This window comes from Rhinopithecus bieti, unplaced genomic scaffold, assembly GCF_001698545.2.
Source record: "Rhinopithecus bieti isolate Rb0 unplaced genomic scaffold, ASM169854v2 scaffold_12138, whole genome shotgun sequence".
In the NCBI taxonomy this organism is placed as follows: Eukaryota; Metazoa; Chordata; class Mammalia; order Primates; family Cercopithecidae; genus Rhinopithecus; species Rhinopithecus bieti.
The window spans coordinates 542,957-562,567 of NW_016807121.1; the positions used below are offsets into that span (position 1 = coordinate 542,957).

Consider the following 19,611-nt stretch of genomic DNA (forward strand, 5'->3'; position numbering starts at 1 on the left):
GTTTAATGAAATAAAGCAGGAAGACAAAATTAGAGAAAAAAGAAAGAAAAGGAACAAAGTCTCCAAGAAATATGGGACTATATGAAAAGACCAAACCTATGTTTGACTGGTGTACCTGAAAGTGACAGGGAGAATGGAACCAAGTTGGAAAACACATTTCAGGATATTATCCAAGCAAACCTTCCCCAAACTGGCGAGGCAGGCCAACATTCAAATTCAGGAAATACAGAGACCACCACAAAGATACTGCTCGAGAAGAGCAACCCCAAGACACATAATCGTCAGATTCACCAAGGTTGAAATGAAGGAAAAAATGTTAAGGGCAGCCAGAGAGAAAGGTCTGGTTACCCACAAAGGGAAGTCCATCAGACTAACAGTGGATCTCTCTGCAGAAACCCTACAAGTCAGAAGAGAGTGGGGGCCAATATTCAACATTATTTTTTGTGTGTGTGTGATGGAGTCTCGCTCTGTCACGGTGGTGTGATCTTGGCTCACTGGAACCTCTGTCTCCTGGGTTCAATGGGTTCAAGCAATTCTCTCAGCCTTACGAGTAGCTGGGATTACAGGGGCCCGCCAGCATGCCCAGCTAATTTTTGTATTTTTAGTAGAGATGGGGTTTCACCATCTTGGCCAGCTGGTCTTGAACTCCTGACCTCGTGATCCACCAGCCTTGGCTTTCCAAAGTGCTGGGATTCAGGTGTGAGCCACCGCACCCAGCCTCAACATTCTTAAATAATGTTCAACCCAGAATTTCATATCCAGCCAAACTAAGCTTCATAAGCAAAGGAGAAATAAAATCCTTTACAGACAAGCAAATGCTGAGAGACTTTGTCACCACCAGGCCCGCCTTACAAGAGCTCCTGAAGGCAGCACTAAATATGGAAAGGAAAAACTGGTACCAGCCACTGCAAAACATACCAAATTATAAAGACTATCAACACTATGAAGAAAGTGCATCAACTAATGGGCAAAATAACCAGCTACCATCAAAATGACAGGATCAAATTCACACATGACAGTATTAACCTTAAATGTAAATGAGCTAAATGCCCCCAATTAAAAGACACAGACTGGCAAATTGGATGAAGAGTCAAGACCCATCAGTGTGATGTATTTAGGAGATCCAACTCATGTGCAAAGACACACATAGGCTCAAAATAAACAGATGGAGGAATATTTACCAAGCAAATGGCAAGAAAAAAAAAAATCAGAGGTTGCAATCCTAGTCTCTGATAAAACAGACTTTAAACCAACAAAGATTAAAAAAAAAGACAAAGAAGGGCATTACAGGGATCAATGCTGAAGGGTAAAGGGATCAATGCAACAAGAGCTAACTATCCTAAATATATATATGCACCCAATACAGGAGCACCCAGATTCATAAAGCAAGTTCTTAGAGACCTACAAAGAGACTTAGACTTCCACACAATAATTGTGAAAGACTTTAACAACCCATTGTCAATATTAGACAGATAACGAGACAGAAAATTAACAAGGATATTCAGGACTTGAACTCAGCTCTGGACCAAGCGGACCTAATAGATATCTACAGAACTCTTCAACCCAAATCAACAGTATACACTCTTCTCAGCAGCACATCACGCTTATTCTAAAATTGACCACATAATTGGAAGTAAAACACTCCTTAGCAAATGCAAAAGAACAGAAATCATAACAAATAGTCTCTCGGACCACAGTGCAATCAAATTAGAACTCAGGATTAAGAAACTCACTCAAAACCACACAACTACATGGAAACTGAACAACCTGCTCCTGAATGACTACTGGGTACATAACAAAATTAAGGCAGAAATAAATAAGTTCTTTGAAACCAATGAGAACAGACACAACGTACCAGAATCTCTGGGACACAGCTAACACAGTGTTTAGAGGGAAATTTATAGCACTAAATGCCCACAGGAGAAAGTGGGAAAGATATAAAATTGACACCCTAACATCTCACAATTGAAAGAACTAGAGAAGCAAGAGCAAACACATTCAAAAGCTAGAAGACAAAATAACTAAGATCAGAGCAGAACTGAAAGAGATAGAGACACAAAAAAAATCCTTCAAAAAATCAATGAACCCAGGAGCTGGTTTTTTGAAAAGATTAACAAAATAGATAGACCGCTAGCCAGACTAATAAAGAAGAAAAGAGAAGAATCAAATAGACACAATAAAAAATGATAAAGGAGATATCACCACTGATCCCACAGAAATAGAAATTACTATCAGAGAATACCATAAACACCTCTATGCAAATAAACTAGAAAATCTAGAAGAAATGGATAAATTCCTGGACACATACACACTCCCAAGACTAAACCAGGAAGAAGTCAAATCCCTGAATAGATCAATAACAAGTTCTGAAATTGAGGCAGTAATTAACAGCCTACCAACCAACAAAAGCCCAGGATCACATGGATTCACACCCGAATTCTACCAGAGGTACAAAGTGGAGCTGGTATCACTCCTTCTGAAAGTATTCCAAACAATAGAAAAGAGGGACTTCTCCCTAACTCACTTTTTGAGGCCAGCATCTTCCTGGTAACAAAACCTGGTAGAGACACAACAAAAAAGAAAATTTCAGGCCAATATCCCTGATGAACATCGATGTGAAAATCCTCAGTAAAATTCTGGCAAATTAAATCCAGCAGCACATCAAAAACCTTATCTACCACAATCAAGTCAGCTTCATCCCTCGGATGCAAGGCTGGTTCAACATACGCAAATCAATCACATAAACAGACCCAATGAGAAAAATCACATTATTATCTCAATAGATGTAGAAAAGGCCTTCTATAAAATTCAACACTCCTTCATGCTAAAAACTCTCAATAAACCAGGTATTGATGAAACGTATCTCAAAATCATTAGAGCGATTTATGACAAACCCACAGCCAATATCACACGGAATGGGCAAAAGCTGGAAGCATTTCCTTTGAAAACCGGAACAAGACAAGGATACCCTTTCTCACCACTCCTATTCAACATGGTATTGGAGGTTCTGGCCAGGGCAATTAGGCAAGATAAAGAAATAAAGGATATTCAAACAGGGAGACAGGAAGTTAAATTGTCTGTTTGCAAATGACATGATTGTATATTTAGAAAACCCCATGGTCTCAGCCCAAAATCTCCTTAAGCTGATAAGCAACTTCAGCAAAGTTTCAGGATACAAATCAATGTGCAAAAATCACAAGCATTCCTATACACCAATAGGTGTATAGACAAACAGAGAGCTAAATCATGAATGAACTCCCATTCACAATTGCTAAAAAGAGAATAAAATACCTAGGAATACAACTTACAAGGGATGTGAAAGACCTCTTCAAGGGGAACTACAAACCACTGCTCAAGGAAATAAGAGAGGACACAAATGGAAAAACACTCCATGCTCATGAACAGGAAGAATCAATATCGTGAAAATAGCCATACTGCCCAAAGTAATTTATAGATTCAATGCTATCCCCATCAACTTACCATTTGATTTTCTTCACAGAATTAGAAAAAACTAGTTTAAATTTCGTATGGAACCAAAATGGAGCCTGTATAGTCAAGACAATCCTAAGCAAAAAGAACAAAGCTGGAGGCATCATGCTTCCTGACTTCAAACTATACCACAAGGCTACAGTAACCAAAACAGCAAGGTATTGGTACCAAAACAGATATATAGACCAATGAAACAGAATAGAGGCCTCAGAAATAATGCCACATATCTACAACCATCTGATCTTTGACAAATCTGACAAAAACAAGCAATGGGGAAAGGATTCCCTATTTAATGGTATTGGGAAATCTGGCTAGCCATATGCAGAAAACTCAAACTGGACCCCTTCCAGAAACTGGACCTTATACAAAAATTAACTCAAGATGGACTAAAGACTTAAACCTAAGACCTAAAACCATAAAAACCCTAGAAGAAAACCTAGGCAATACCATTCAGGAGATAGGCATGGGCAAAGGCTTCAAAACTAAAACACCAAAAGCAATGGCAACAAANTAATAAAGAAGAAAAGAGAAGAATCAAATAGACACAATAAAAAATGATAAAGGAGATATCACCACTGATCCCACAGAAATAGAAATTACTATCAGAGAATACCATAAACACCTCTATGCAAATAAACTAGAAAATCTAGAAGAAATGGATAAATTCCTGGACACATACACACTCCCAAGACTAAACCAGGAAGAAGTCAAATCCCTGAATAGATCAATAACAAGTTCTGAAATTGAGGCAGTAATTAACAGCCTACCAACCAACAAAAGCCCAGGATCACATGGATTCACACCCGAATTCTACCAGAGGTACAAAGTGGAGCTGGTATCACTCCTTCTGAAAGTATTCCAAACAATAGAAAAGAGGGACTTCTCCCTAACTCACTTTTGAGGCCAGCATCTTCCTGGTAACAAAACCTGGTAGAGACACAACAAAAAAGAAAATTTCAGGCCAATATCCCTGATGAACATCGATGTGAAAATCCTCAGTAAAATTCTGGCAAATTAAATCCAGCAGCACATCAAAACCTTATCTACCACAATCAAGTCAGCTTCATCCCTCGGATGCAAGGCTGGTTCAACATACGCAAATCAATCACATAAACAGACCCAATGAGAAAATCACATTATTATCTCAATAGATGTAGAAAAGGCCTTCTATAAAATTCAACACTCCTTCATGCTAAAACTCTCAATAAACCAGGTATTGATGAAACGTATCTCAAAATCATTAGAGCGATTTATGACAAACCCACAGCCAATATCACACGGAATGGGCAAAAGCTGGAAGCATTTCCTTTGAAAACCGGAACAAGACAAGGATACCCTTTCTCACCACTCCTATTCAACATGGTATTGGAGGTTCTGGCCAGGGCAATTAGGCAAGATAAAGAAATAAAGGATATTCAAACAGGGAGACAGGAAGTTAAATTGTCTGTTTGCAAATGACATGATTGTATATTTAGAAAACCCCATGGTCTCAGCCCAAAATCTCCTTAAGCTGATAAGCAACTTCAGCAAAGTTTCAGGATACAAATCAATGTGCAAAATCACAAGCATTCCTATACACCAATAGGTGTATAGACAAACAGAGAGCTAAATCATGAATGAACTCCCATTCACAATTGCTAAAAGAGAATAAAATACCTAGGAATACAACTTACAAGGGATGTGAAAGACCTCTTCAAGGGGAACTACAAACCACTGCTCAAGGAAATAAGAGAGGACACAAATGGAAAACACTCCATGCTCATGAACAGGAAGAATCAATATCGTGAAAATAGCCATACTGCCCAAAGTAATTTATAGATTCAATGCTATCCCCATCAACTTACCATTTGATTTTCTTCACAGAATTAGAAAAAACTAGTTTAAATTTCGTATGGAACCAAAATGGAGCCTGTATAGTCAAGACAATCCTAAGCAAAAGAACAAAGCTGGAGGCATCATGCTTCCTGACTTCAAACTATACCACAAGGCTACAGTAACCAAAACAGCAAGGTATTGGTACCAAAACAGATATATAGACCAATGAAACAGAATAGAGGCCTCAGAAATAATGCCACATATCTACAACCATCTGATCTTTGACAAATCTGACAAAACAAGCAATGGGGAAAGGATTCCCTATTTAATGGTATTGGGAAATCTGGCTAGCCATATGCAGAAAACTCAAACTGGACCCCTTCCAGAAACTGGACCTTATACAAAATTAACTCAAGATGGACTAAAGACTTAAACCTAAGACCTAAAACCATAAAACCCTAGAAGAAAACCTAGGCAATACCATTCAGGAGATAGGCATGGGCAAAGGCTTCAAAACTAAAACACCAAAAGCAATGGCAACAAAAGCCAAAATTGGCAAATGGGTGTAACTAAACTAAAGAGCTTGTGCACAGCAAAAGAAACTATTATCACAGTGAACAGGCAACCTACAGAATGGGGAAAATTTTGGAATCTATCCATCTGACAAAGGGCTAATATCCAGAATCTACAAGGAACTTAAACAAATTTACAAGGAAAAAAAAATCAACCCCATCCAAAAGTAGGTGAAGGATATGAACAGACACTTCTCAAAAGAAGACATTTATGCAGCCAACAAAGATATGAAAAAAAGCTCATCATCACTGGTCATTAGAGAAATGCAAATCAAAACCACAATGAGATACCATCTCACGCCAGTTAGAATGGCTACCACTAAAAAGTCAGAAAACAAGAGATGCTGGAGAGGATGTGGAGAAACAGTGCTTTTACACTGTTGGTGGGAGTGTAAATTAGTTCAACCATTGTGGAAGAGTGTGGAGACTCCTCAAGGATCTAGAACTAGAAATACTATTTGACTCAGCAATCTCATTACTGGATATATACCCAAAGGATTATAAATCATTCTACTATAAAGACACATGCACACGTATGTTTATTGCAGCACTATTCATAATAGCAAAGACTTGGAATCAACCCAAATGCCCATCAATGATAGACTGGATAAAGAAAATGTGGCACATATATACCATGGAATACTATGCAGCCATAAAAAAGGATGAGTTCATGTCCTTTGCAGGGACATGGATGAAGCGGGAAACCATCATTCTCAGCAAACTAACACAGGAACAAAATCAAACACTGCATGCTCTCACTCCTAAGTGGGAGTTGGAAGTATAAGAACACACGGACACAGGGAGGGGAAGGAACATCACACACCGGGGCCTGTTGGGGGGTGGGGGCCTAGGGTAGGGACAGTATTAGGAGAAATGTAGATGATGGGTTGATGGATGCAGCAAACCAGCATGGCAGGTGTATACTTAAGTAACAAACCTGCATGCTCTGCACATGTAGCCCAGAACTTCAAGTATCATAATAATAAAAAAAGTTAACACGAATCCCCAAACTCTTTGAAAAAGTTGAAGAACAAACACTAGTTACTCATTCTATGAGGCCAGAACACTAGTTACTCATTCTATGAGGCCAGAATTATTCTGATACCAAAGCTAGAAAAAGATACAAAAAACTAAAGACCAATATCCCTTACGAATATTAACATACAAATCCTCAAGAAAATTACTACTTCAGAATTCAGCAACATATAAAATGATTATACACCAAGAACAAGTGGGATTTATTCCCAGAATGCATGAGTGGTTCAATATACAAAAGCCTACCAATTTAATACATCACATTTACAGTAAGGGAAAACAACTACATGATCAGCTCAATGAATTTTTAAAACAGCATGACAAAATTCAACAGCCTTTCATGATAAGAACATTCAATTAACTATGCATAGAAAAAAAAAAATTCCTTCACATGACAAAGGCCATATAGGAAAAACCCAGAGCTACCATCATAATCAGTAGTGAAGGACAGAGCTCCACTAAGATCAAGAATAAGACAGATACCCAATTTCACTTCTATTGAATATATACTAGAAGTTCTGGTTGGAGCAATTAGGCAAGAAAATGAAATGAAACGTATCCAAATTAGAAAGGAAGATATAAGATTTTCTCTGTTCACAAATAACACAATCTTACATGCAGAAAACCCTAAAGATCACACCCACCCACCCACCCACACCCTGTTAGAGCTAATAAACTAAGTCAACAAAGTTGCTGGATGCAAAACCCACATACACAAATCCATTGCACTTCTAAACACTGCCAATTAACAATTAGAAAAGGAAGTTAAGAAAATAATTCCAGTATAATAGCATTAAAAAAAATAAAATATTAGGAATAAATTTAACCAAGGAGGCAAAACATTCATATGCTGAAAACTACAAAACATTGCTGAATGAATTAAAGATGAAAAATCAATGGGAATATACATCCTGTGTTCATGAATGGGAAGACTTCATACAGTTAAGATGACAATATTACTCAAAGTGACCCACAGATTTAAAATGATCCCTTTGAAAATCCAACAGTGTTTCTGCAGAAATAGAAAAAGTCATCCTAAAATTCATGAAATGTGAATGAACCATGAATAGCCAATCCAATTTTGAAAAACAAGAAAAAAGTTGGAAGACTCACACGTCCTGATTTCAAAACTTATTACAAATTTACAGTAATCAAAACAATTACTACTGGCATAACAACAGGCATATAGACCAACAGAATTGAGAGGCCAGAAATAAATCTTCACATAAATTTTTTTTTTTTTTTTTGTTGGAGTCTAGCTCTGTTGCCCAGGTTGGAGTGCAGTGGCGCAATCTCGGTTCACCGTGACCTCTGCCTCCCAGGTTCAAGTGATTGTCCTGCTTCAGGCTCCCGAGAAGCTAGGATTACAGGCGTGTGCCACCACGCCTGGCTAAATTTTGTATTTTTAGTTGAGATGGGGTTTCGTCATGTTGGCTAGGCTGGCATCAAACTCCTGATCTCAGGTGTTCCACCCACCTTGGCCTCCCAAAGTGCTGGGATTACAGGCATGAGCCACTGTGTCCGGTCTTTCTTTTTTTTAAAGAAAAATAGAGATGGGGTTTTGCTATGTTGATCAGGCTGGTCTTGAACTCCTGCCCAGGCTGGTCTCAAATTCCTAGACTCAAGCAATCCTCCTGCCTCAGCCTCCTGTATAACTGGGACTACAGATTGGCTATTCATGGTTCATTCACATTTCATGCCACTGTGCCCAGGTCTAATTGATTTTTGACAGGGGTGTCAAGACCATTCAATGGGAAAGGACAGCGTTTTCAAAAAATGATCCTGGGAAAGCTGGATATCCACATGAAAAAGAATGAAGTTGGAGCCTTAACTTACACTATATACAAAAATTAACTCCAGATAGATCAAAGACCTAAACGTATTACAAAAGCTAAAACTATAAAACTCTCAGAAGAAAACGTATGAGAAAAGCTTCATGACATTGGTCTTGACAGTGATTTCTTGGATATCACACCAAAAACAACAACAAAAACCACATTAAATTGGGCTTCATCAAAATTAAAAACTTTTGTACCTGAAAGGACACTATATAAAGGGAGTGAAAAGGCAACAAACAGAATGCAAAAAAGTCTGCTAATCACATACACAATAAGGGACTAATATCCAGAATATGCAGAGAACGTCTACAACTTAAAAAAAAAATCAAAAGCGGGCAAAGGATGTGAAAAGACCTTTCTGCAAAGAAGATACATGAATAGCCAAGAAGCCCGTGGAAAAATGCTCAACATTACTAATCGTTAGGCAAATCAAAACCACAATGAGATGCTACTTTACATGTATTAGGATGGCTATTATCCAAAAGTACGAAAAATAACAGGTATTGGTGAAGATGTGGGTAAACCGGAACCCTCTGTGTGCTGCTGGTCGGTGTGTAAAATGGTGCAGCCACTGTGGAAAAGTTTGCTGGTTCCTCAAAAACTTAAACACAGATTTGCCATATGATCCAACAATTCTACACAGCAGCATTACTCATCACAACCCAAAGGTAGAAACAATCAAGCATCCATCAACTGATGAATGAATGTATAAAGAAAATGTGGCATTTACTTATGGAATATTTAGCCTTAAAAAAGAATAAAATTCTGATACATATGACCATATGGATGAACCATGAAAAGATATCATGGATGAACCTTGAAATCCTTATGCTAAGCAAAGTAAGCCCGACATAAAAGGACAAATATTATATGATTCTACTATGAGTTACCTAGAATACGGAAATTCATAGAGACAGAAAGTAGAACAGAGGTTACCAGCGTAGGGAGAGAGAAAAAAATGGGAAGGAACTGTTTCATGGGTATAGCGTTTCAGTTTGGGATGATAAAAATGCTCCAGACAAAGTGGTGATGGTTGCACAACAATGAGCATGTACTTAATGCCACTGATTTACACATTTAAAAGTGACTGAGGGTAAATTTTATACCATGTATATTTTGCCACAGTTGAAAAAAAAAAGCTACAACCCTCCTGGAAGGGTATTTGGCAATATCTAACCAAACTACACAACGTTTTTTAACCAAACAATCCCACTTGTAGGAATTTATCCTGATGACACGTCTCCAACAATACAGAAAGACATACGCATAACATTATTCACTGCAGCTTGTTTATAACTGCAAATATTGGGAATAACCTATATGCCCAACATAAGTAGAAGATAAAATAAAGTTGGTATATACAATGCTCTACTATGCAGCTATAAAATAAAAATGTGCTCTATGAATTGACATGGAATGGTTTCCAGGATATATATATATATTTTTTTGAGACAGGGTCTTACTCTGTCACACAGATTGGAGAGTGCAGTGGCCTGATCTCAGCTCATTGCAACCTCCACCTTCTGGTTTCAAGCGATTTTCATGCCTCACCCTCCCCAGTAGCTGGAATTATAGGCGCATGCTACCATGCCCCACTAATTTTTGTATTTTTAGTAGAGACGGAGTTTCGCCACGTTGCCCAGGCTGGTCTCAAACTCCTGACCTCAAGTGATCTGCTGCCTCGGCTTCCCAAAGTGCTGGGATTATAGGTGTGAGCCACTGCACCTGACCAGGATATACTTTTAAGTTGAAAAAATAAAGTGTAAAAGAATAATGCTGTCCTTCAAGTAAGAAAAAATGTCACATAAGAAAATACACATGTATCTGCTCATTTGTGCAAAAAGAAATCCAGATAGAGGGTAGAAATGCAAGGCAGAGAATGAAGGAGGCAAGGACACTTCCAAGTGTCCCTCTTGGGATGTGGGCTCTCTAGGAACAACAGTTATGTTCCCAGAACCCTCACATAAAAATAATGTATAGAAACCATGATGTGGGGGGAGCACAAAATGAAATATAAACCACTAGCCTGAGTAACTGGAAAACAGTATCTTGACAGTAAAACTAAACACAAAAAGAACTGTACATAAGGTACTTTGTTAGGAAATTTCTCAAAGGGATATGGATTAGCAATTGTGAAGTTACTTTTTGTGTATATTAGGATTAAACAAATTAATCCATTTTAGATAAATTAGGTTTCTCTCTGTAAGATGAAGAAAGGGCTCCTTGGAAATACGGTTGATCTAGGGTTGGGTCAGAGAAAACCCAAGTTGAGCCTGGTTCATCCAGAATTGCCATAAAGTAAGAAAATAATTAAAAAACTATTAATTGGATATGCTGAGAGGACACAGGAGGCAAACTGAAGGAGCTTCCAATGGCTGAAGCTTGGGCTTTGAGCAACAAAATAATGTTACTATCATAGAAAAATAACTTTTTTTGAGACATTCTCACTCTGGTCACCCAGGCTGGAGTGCAGTGGTGTGACCTTAGCTCACTGGAGCCTTGACCTCCTGGGCTCAGGTGATTTTCCCACCTCAGCCTCCCGAGTAGCTGGGACTATAGGCACCTGCCACTACGCCCAGCTAATTTTTGTATTTTTAGTAGAGATGGGGGTTTCACCACGTTGCCAAGGCTGGTCTTGAACTCCTGACCTCAAGTGATCTGCTGCCTCGGCTTCCCAAAGTGCTGGGATTACAGGCGTGAGCCATGATGCCTGGTCATAATAATAATATTAATATTATAACAACAGAACAAAATAAAATATCCATAAGCCCATACTGATGTAATTATTAATAACTGAATAAGTAAGGAAAAAGGGATAGTTTTTCTCACAGCAGAATGTTAATTAATGTATACAGAAGGAATGATGGAAATAGAAAATCATGATCAGGTAAACCCTACAGTAGTAACTGTTACAGGCAGAAGCCAACAATGGATGCTAAAATTAGTGGGTGAGGAGATGTCGGCATAGACTCAAAGGGACTTATTAATTAGAAAGGAAAAAAAATAGCAACTTTTTAGTGAAGAAAACTGGCAGCACCTTAAGGAAGTGATCAAAGTTAACATTACCAGCAGTAAGACAAAATGATACCATGTACCCCTGCTTCACTGACATGATGTAGTTAGAAGAGCACCACAGTTTCTGTGGTATTCCTGACAGAAATACACAGCCTCGGTGGAATCCCTAGGAAACATAAGACAAACTCAAACTGATGGACATTCTACTACACTGGCTAGTACTCCTGACAATGTGCCAAGGAAAGACACAGACAGAGTAACTGTCACAGATGGAGAAGGCTAAGGATACTTGACAACTAAAAGCAATGTGGGAAACTGGATCATAAAAGGACCTTCATGGCAAAACTAGAGATACTGGAATCAGGTCTATAGCTTAGTTAATAATAGTGTTATCTGTGTTAATTTTCAGTTTTATTCCGGCTTTGAGAGATGTTGGCATTAGGGGAATCTGAGTGAATGGCACATAGGGAACTCTATCATTTTTACAATGTTCTGTAAGTTTAAAGTTATTTAAAAAGAAAAAGATCTATGGCATATCTAAATCTTTGATGACCATAGTTTCGTGGATTCATAACTATTCACCAAGCTAAATTAATACTACTAATAAGTTAGAAAATCTTGAGAGAAAGTATAAGTCTTCCCTGTCTGTAATCTCTACCACTTGTTTATACCTTTATAATGAGTGTTCCAATTGATATGTTAACATGGTTTTTTTACCCATGACAGTCCATTCCAAGAGAACAGGGACCAAGATACAGTTGCTTCTACCTTGTGACTTGCATATTTTTGTCAAAAGTAAATGCTGTCTGGTATAGTGCCATGTGCCTGTAGTCCCAGCTACTTGGGAGGGTGAAGCAGAGGATCGCTTGAGCCCAGGAGTTTAAGGCCAGCCTGGGCAACAAATCAAGACCCCACCTCCAAAAATTAAATAAAATTTAAAACATTTTAAATTTAATATTCTTGCATTAAAAGAGCTGTAGTAAAACAAACAAAAAAAATACATCCTAAAATAAATATTTTTAAAAAGTAAATGCTGAGTGCCTTGTGAATGACTGAAAAATATGTAAAAGATCTCAATACTATAGGAATTATTTACTTACGCTCCACAAAGGAAGTAAAGAGCATTCGAAACCTGCTAAGCCGACTACCTTCATCTGCCCACATTCGAATCACTCCAATTCCTGTTTTAAGCATTACATCATTGGCCACAGTGCTGCAAAACTTGGCCTTCAGGTTTTCAATAGAACTGCTTCCATCATAGACTGCAACGAAGTTTCTCTTGCATTCATTTGAGTGCTCCATTTGATAATCTAGGAACCTCAAATAAATCTGTAGTATTAACACAAAACACTGCTTTTAAAAGATGCATTAATTTGAATTTTTCTATTTCTATTTTCCACAGACAACATGGTACACCAAATAATAACAGCTGACAGAAAACCATAATAGATAAATGACTGATGCCTAAATAGTTAGAGGAACTAAGATTAATGATCTGTTTCTTTGGTTGTCTTAATAATGGAACCAAGCACTAAGGAACTTACTTTGTGTTTTGTCTATAAAGAGAAGAAACTTTTTGTTCACAAGGCATAACTATCTCACATTTTTCTCATTATAAAAGCAATCTCATGGTACTGGACAGGGGAGAAATAAAATAATCACTCATAATTCTATTATTCCAACAATGCATGTGATTGGTGAGTTTCTTTTCAGTTTTTCTGCACATTTAAAAAACCTGTAAGATATACACATCCTACTTTAGCTGTATCATATAAAAATGTTTTTATCTATACTCTTAGCCATACCTATTCCTGGATGTCCTATTATTTATTTACACAATATCCTACTGTTCTACATGGTTGCTTTATCATTTCACCTCTTAACAACATCTGCATTTTCAGACAGGCAGACATCAACTGTACTATCAAAGGAAGCTCTGTTAGCATCCCCCCATTCAAATTTTATAGCTAAATGGTACTGAGTTATTTCCTAAACACTCTCGATCCATTGTTGTTTGACAATTTCTCTTACATTGTAAACTTGGATTTTAAACATTAATCTCCAGAAGAGCCTAATGAAGTAAGTATCACGCTTTTTTGTGGGCAGAGATCAATCTGTCATTCGGTGGCAAGGATTAAACCCAGGTTGGTCTGACTCTAAATGTGCGTCCTTCCCATTCCATGAGGTGCTTTACATACTCACACAGTGTTCCCTGTTTGGGCTCTAGTTGCTCATATGTGACTCTACGATTAAAATAAAATTTGAGTGAGTAAATAAAGATTACCTTTGAATTGCCATTCAAGACATCTAATGAGTATTCACTTCCTAGCTATTACTCTGAGGGTGCCACCCCTACCCTTTAATTCAAAGGGATTAATAAAACAAAAATGTTATGTCATATATTCCCCCCTACTCCACCAAATACCTTGATGGCATAACACTAAGAGAGAACAACTTACAAAATATAGCTTAAAGAATTAAATTTTGACTAAATGATTTTGGTTTATTTGAAATGACTGGTTCACCACTTCCGTAAGAGTGGTGGAAAATTGGTAATGAAATGGGATTTCCAGTTCAAAACTTTACAAAGTCTTCATGCATGTATTTTAACATAGAAGCAATATGTTTTCTTAAATACATCATCAGTTTTCATTAGTTTTCCATCACTTATATAACCCAAACCCTCTGCTCACACTCTGTGGTAGGGAGCACTAATGGTGTAATAACTTCCCTTTTCCACTAGACTGTGATGTCTTCCAATGGAAGGTCACTGGCTCAGTTTCATCCAGCATAATTCTTGCTCATGGCAGGCAATAAGAAAGTGACTAGGCTTGTAAAACTATGACTTGGTAGAAGTATCAGTAAAATAATCAAGCTGTCTCAAGTATTTATATTTACTCTCTGCTTTTCTTTTAATCCAAATAAATACGGTATTATACAAGGCTATAGTAAATGCTCTTCAAAGACATATTTTTTAAAAAACATGAAGTTAAAGATAAATGATAACAAATCATAGCACTTTTCTACTGTAAATACAGCTAAATATTGAATTGTTTAATTCAACAAATTTTTGGGAAATATTCATAACGTGAATCTGACAAATTGAAATGTTGGGAGAAGGGCATAAACTACTTTCTTTTACTCCAGATTGCATGAGAAAGGATCTTTTACTTACATCTTTTATCAAGTAAGTGACCTCTTACCCTATCCCTGTATCCTACCCAGAGAAGCAGGGCAAGTTACCTGGATGGTGGGAGTTTGGTTTCTTTCTCCCGCCCCCCACAGGAAGTGGGACTGGGTAGGCCGGTCTGCTCTGCAGATGTGAACTTTCCCTGGAGTGGAATGGGCTGTTCTAGACTTCGGTGAGAGGCAGAACTGGTGGGTAAGGAGTTGGCAACACTAACTAGATCATCTCTCTGCGTTGCTCTCTCTATCCTAGCTTTCACTATGGTAAAGAGGCTTTTCCGACTCCCTACATGCTGACATTTTTATTTCTCAATTAGTTCAGCACTCCAGCAGAGAAAAGGGATGCTATTTATTGGAGCCCCTGAAGACCCCAACAGAAATGAAATCCCCAGAAAGTTACTATCATGAAAAGGCCACTGATAAAAGTGGACTAAAACACTAATTGTATACTCTTAAACACCGATGCCTTCTTTTGTATATTTATTTTTAAATATATTTTTAATTTAAAAAGTAGAGACAGGGTCTTGCCATATTGTCTAGGCTGGTCTTGAACTCCCGGGCTCAAGTGATCCTCCTGCTTTGGTCTCCCAAAGTGCTGGCACTGCAGGCATGGGCCACCATGACTGGCTTCCTTTTTATATTTATAAATGGATATTTTTCTTAAACATCACCCATTAACTAGTTTCTCATATTTAGTATACAAGGGTTATGGTGACCTTTAACATTTAATTTAGATTTCTTAAATAAAACCATCTATTTACACTTTTTTTGTTTCCTTTTTTTTAGCCAGAGTCTCACTCTGTCTCCCAGGCTGGAGTTCAGTGGCATGATCGCGGCTCTCAGTGCAGCCTCCACCCCCCAGATTCAAGAGATTCTTGTGCTTCAGACTCCTGAGTAGTTAGGACTATAGGTGTGCACCACCACGCCTGGCTAATTTTTTGTATTTTTAGTAGAGACGGGGTTTTGCTATGTTGCCTAGGCTGGTTTCGAACTCTTGATCTCAAGTGATCCACCTGTCTCAGCCTCCCAAAGTGCTGGGTTTATAAGCATGAGCCACTGTGCCTGGCCTATTTACACACTTAAACATTTAAAATTTGATCCAATTCCCATGTCAACTGTATAATTTTTTAAACTTTAAATAACTGATTTACTTTTATTAAAAGCAATACAACATTCTTCTATAGTCAATATTCCAGGTAATACTCCTAAAAAATTTGTGAATATGGAATTATCTTTTCATGGAATATTTCAATTTAGAGTAAGGAGATCTAATAAATATTGTTTAATTTCACTTATTTAATGCACATTTAATATTTTCATACTTACATATCTATAAAAATATGTTGTATTGTTCCATATATTTTAAAACCTCATACCAATAATAGAAATAAATCGCTGTGTATCCATTCTCCTATTGGGCATTTAGCTTGCTTCTACTTTTATAATTAGCTAATATTGCTGTAAACATTGTTGTCTTCTCATTATGCACAGGTATGACAATTTCATTTGGGTATAAATCTAGAAGTATACTTGTGTGGTAGCATGTGACCATTTTCAGTTTTACCAGAGCACATGCAAAATAGCTCTCCAAAGTGGTTGTACCAATTTATATATATTTTTTCTCTTTACAGTTGAATTCTAACGAGACAATTTATACTTCTAAAGCAAATTATTTGAGTCTGCTTGCTTTACTCAATCCACTACTCAGTCCTTGCTGACACTTCAAGAACAGTTCCACAACTCACTCAAATTCTCCTGTGCTGTTACTGTGCAGTCAAAACCTATCTCCAGTCTTCATCCCTGGTAAGCAATGATCTGTTCTTTGTCCTGTAGTTCACTTTTTCCAGAATTTCGTATAAATGAAATCACACAGCATATATCCTTTGAGTCTAGATCATTTCACTTAGCATGATGCATCTGGGGTTAATGCACGTAGCTATAGTTTGTCCCTTTTTATTGTTGACTAGATTTTACTATATGGATGTACCACAGTTTATTTATTTTTTGAGATGGAATTTTCGCTCATCATACAGGCTGGAGTGCGATAGTGTGATCTGGGCTCACTGCAACCTCCGCCTCCAGGGTTCAAGCAATTCTCCTGCCTCAGCCTCCCAAGCAGCTGGGATTACAGGCACCTGCCACCAGGCCCGGCTAATTTTTTGTATTTTTAGTAGAGACGGGGTTTTACCATGTTAGCCAGGATGGTCTTGAACTCCTGACCTCAAGTGATCCCCCCCGCCTCCGCCTCCCAAAGTGCTGGAACTATAGGCGTGAACCACCGCACCTGACCTATTCTTTCAAAAGCTAAAGAACACTTGAAACATTTCTAGTTTTTGGTTATTACAGATAAAGTTGTTATGAATATTTACATACAGGTTTTTTCCATGAACATAAGCTTTCATTTCTCCCGGGTACCCATCCAGAAGAGACTGCTGAGTCACATAGTAACTTTATAGGAAACCACCAACCTGTTTCCCAGAGTGGCTCTATCATTTTGAACTCCTACCAGGAATGTATCAGAGTTTCAGCTGCTCTACAGAGTTCCCAGCACTGAGTGATTTTTCTAAATTACAGTTATTCTAACAGAGAATAGTGCCATCTCATTGTGGTTTGAATTTGCATTTTTGTAATGATTAAATCTTCTGTGGTGAAGTATCTGTTAAAATCTGTTTTATAATTGGGTTTTGTTCTTATTGTTGAGTTTTGAGTTCTGGATGAAAGAAATCTTTTCATAGGTGATTTTTTTTTTCTCCCAGTCAGTGGCTTTTTTCCCCCCCCACTCAACAGTGTCTTTCACATAGAAAAGCCTTTTCATTAGTCCAACTTATAATTTTTCTTTTTTTTTTCTTTTCTGAGATGGAGTCTTGCTCTGTTGCCCAGGCTGGAGTGCAGTGGCGCGATCTTGGCTTACTGCAAGCTCCACCTCCCGGGTTCACACCACTCTACTGCCTCAGCCTCCCGAGGAGCTGGAACTACAGGTGCCTGCCACCACGCCCAGCTAATTTTTTTAATTTTTAGTAGAGACAGGGTTTTACCATGTTAGCCAGGATGGTCTCAATCTCCTGACCTTGAGATCTGCCCGCCTCAACCTCCCAAAGTTCTAAGACTACAGGTGTGAGCCACCACGCCCAGCCTAAATTTTTCTTTTATGGATACTCTTTCGGTGTTGCATCTAAGAACTCTTTGTCTAACCCAGTAAGATTCTTTTCATATATTCTCCTCTAAATGTTTTATAATTTTACATCTATGTCCATGATTTATTTTGAGTTAATTTTTAAATACAGTGTTGGGTGTAGGTGAGGGTTCATTTTTTTTTTCTTTGAATATGGAGGTCCAATTGTTCCAGCACCATCTGTTAAAGACTATCCTTTCTCCACTCAATTTCCTTTCAATGTCAAAAAATCAATGAACCATATTTGCATCAATCTAATCTCTGGACTATCCTGTTCCATTGATCTGTGTGTCCTTTGTCAGTACTACAGTCTTGGTTATTGAAGCTTCACAGTAAGTCTTGAAATCAGGTAATGAGTCTTTCATGTTTGTTGTTTTTCAGAATAATTTTGGCTTTTGTAATCCCTTGCGTTTCCATTATGTTCTAGAATCAGTTTGTCAGTCTTTACAAAAAATATAGCTGTGATTTTGATTGAAATTGTATTCATCTGTGTAGATCATTTTCATAAGAACTGACATTTTAGCACTACTGGGCCTATTAATACATTGACACAGTATATCTATTTATTTAGGTCATCTCTGAATATTTTCATTATGGTCTTCTTTCAGTTTACAGATATTACACATTTTTTTTTGGTGGAGTAATATTTTAAATGGTACTGTTTTCTTAATTTTGAACTCCAATTTTCATTGCTAGTATATACAAATTCAATTGATTTTTTTTTTCTTGAGACAGAGTCTCAGTTTGTTGTCCAGGCTGGAGTGCAGTGGTGTGCTCTTGGCTCACTGCAGCCTCCACCTCCTTGGCTGAAGTGATCCTCCCGCCTCAGCCTCCTGGGTAGCTGGGACTACAGGTGCAGCCACCATGCCCGGCTAATTTATATATTTTTATTTATATATATTTTGTTTTTTTTTACAGAGGCTGGGTTTCGTCAGGTTGCCCGGGCTGGTCTTGAACCAAGTGATCTGCCTGCCTTGGCCTCCCAAAGTGCTGGGATTACAGGCGGGAGTCACAGTGCCTGACCTGCAATTGATTTTTGTGTACTGGTCTTCCATCTTGCAATCTTGCGAATCTGATATATTTGTTCCAGGAGCTTTTTAGATGCTATGGAAATTTTATATAGACAATGATATCTTCAAAAGATTGATTTCTTCTTTTCAGTCTGTATGCCTTTTTGTACTGGCTACAACTTCTAGTATAACATTGAATAGGACTTAGCTTGCTACTGATTTTGAAGGAGAAAGAATTCAGGTTTTCACCATTAAGTATGGTGTCAGTCGTAGGGTTTTCTGCTTCTTTTTTTTTTTTTTCTAAGAGACAGGGTCTTACTATGATGTCCAGGCTGGCCTTGAACTCCTGAGCTCAAGCAATTCTCAATCTCTTGTATCAGCCTCCTTAATAACTGGAACTATGGGTGCTTGCCATTGTGCCTGCTTTAGCTGGTAGGTTTTTGTAGATACCTTTCATCAGGTTATGGAAGTCCCATCTG

At 37.9% G+C, this 19,611-nt stretch overlaps 1 protein-coding gene across 4 annotated transcripts in view; it reads right to left on the bottom strand.

Annotated features, from left to right (window-relative positions):
• Positions 1–19,611, bottom strand: part of NETO2 (neuropilin and tolloid like 2) — a 51,429-nt gene that overhangs the window by 15,807 nt on the left and 16,011 nt on the right. For all 4 annotated transcript variants that reach the window (XM_017880289.1, XM_017880288.1, XM_017880286.1 and 1 more), the window contains one exon: positions 12,865–13,093. In XM_017880289.1, coding sequence (XP_017735778.1) covers positions 12,865–13,093 — 229 coding nt within the window. The remainder of the gene's footprint in view (positions 1–12,864; positions 13,094–19,611) is intronic.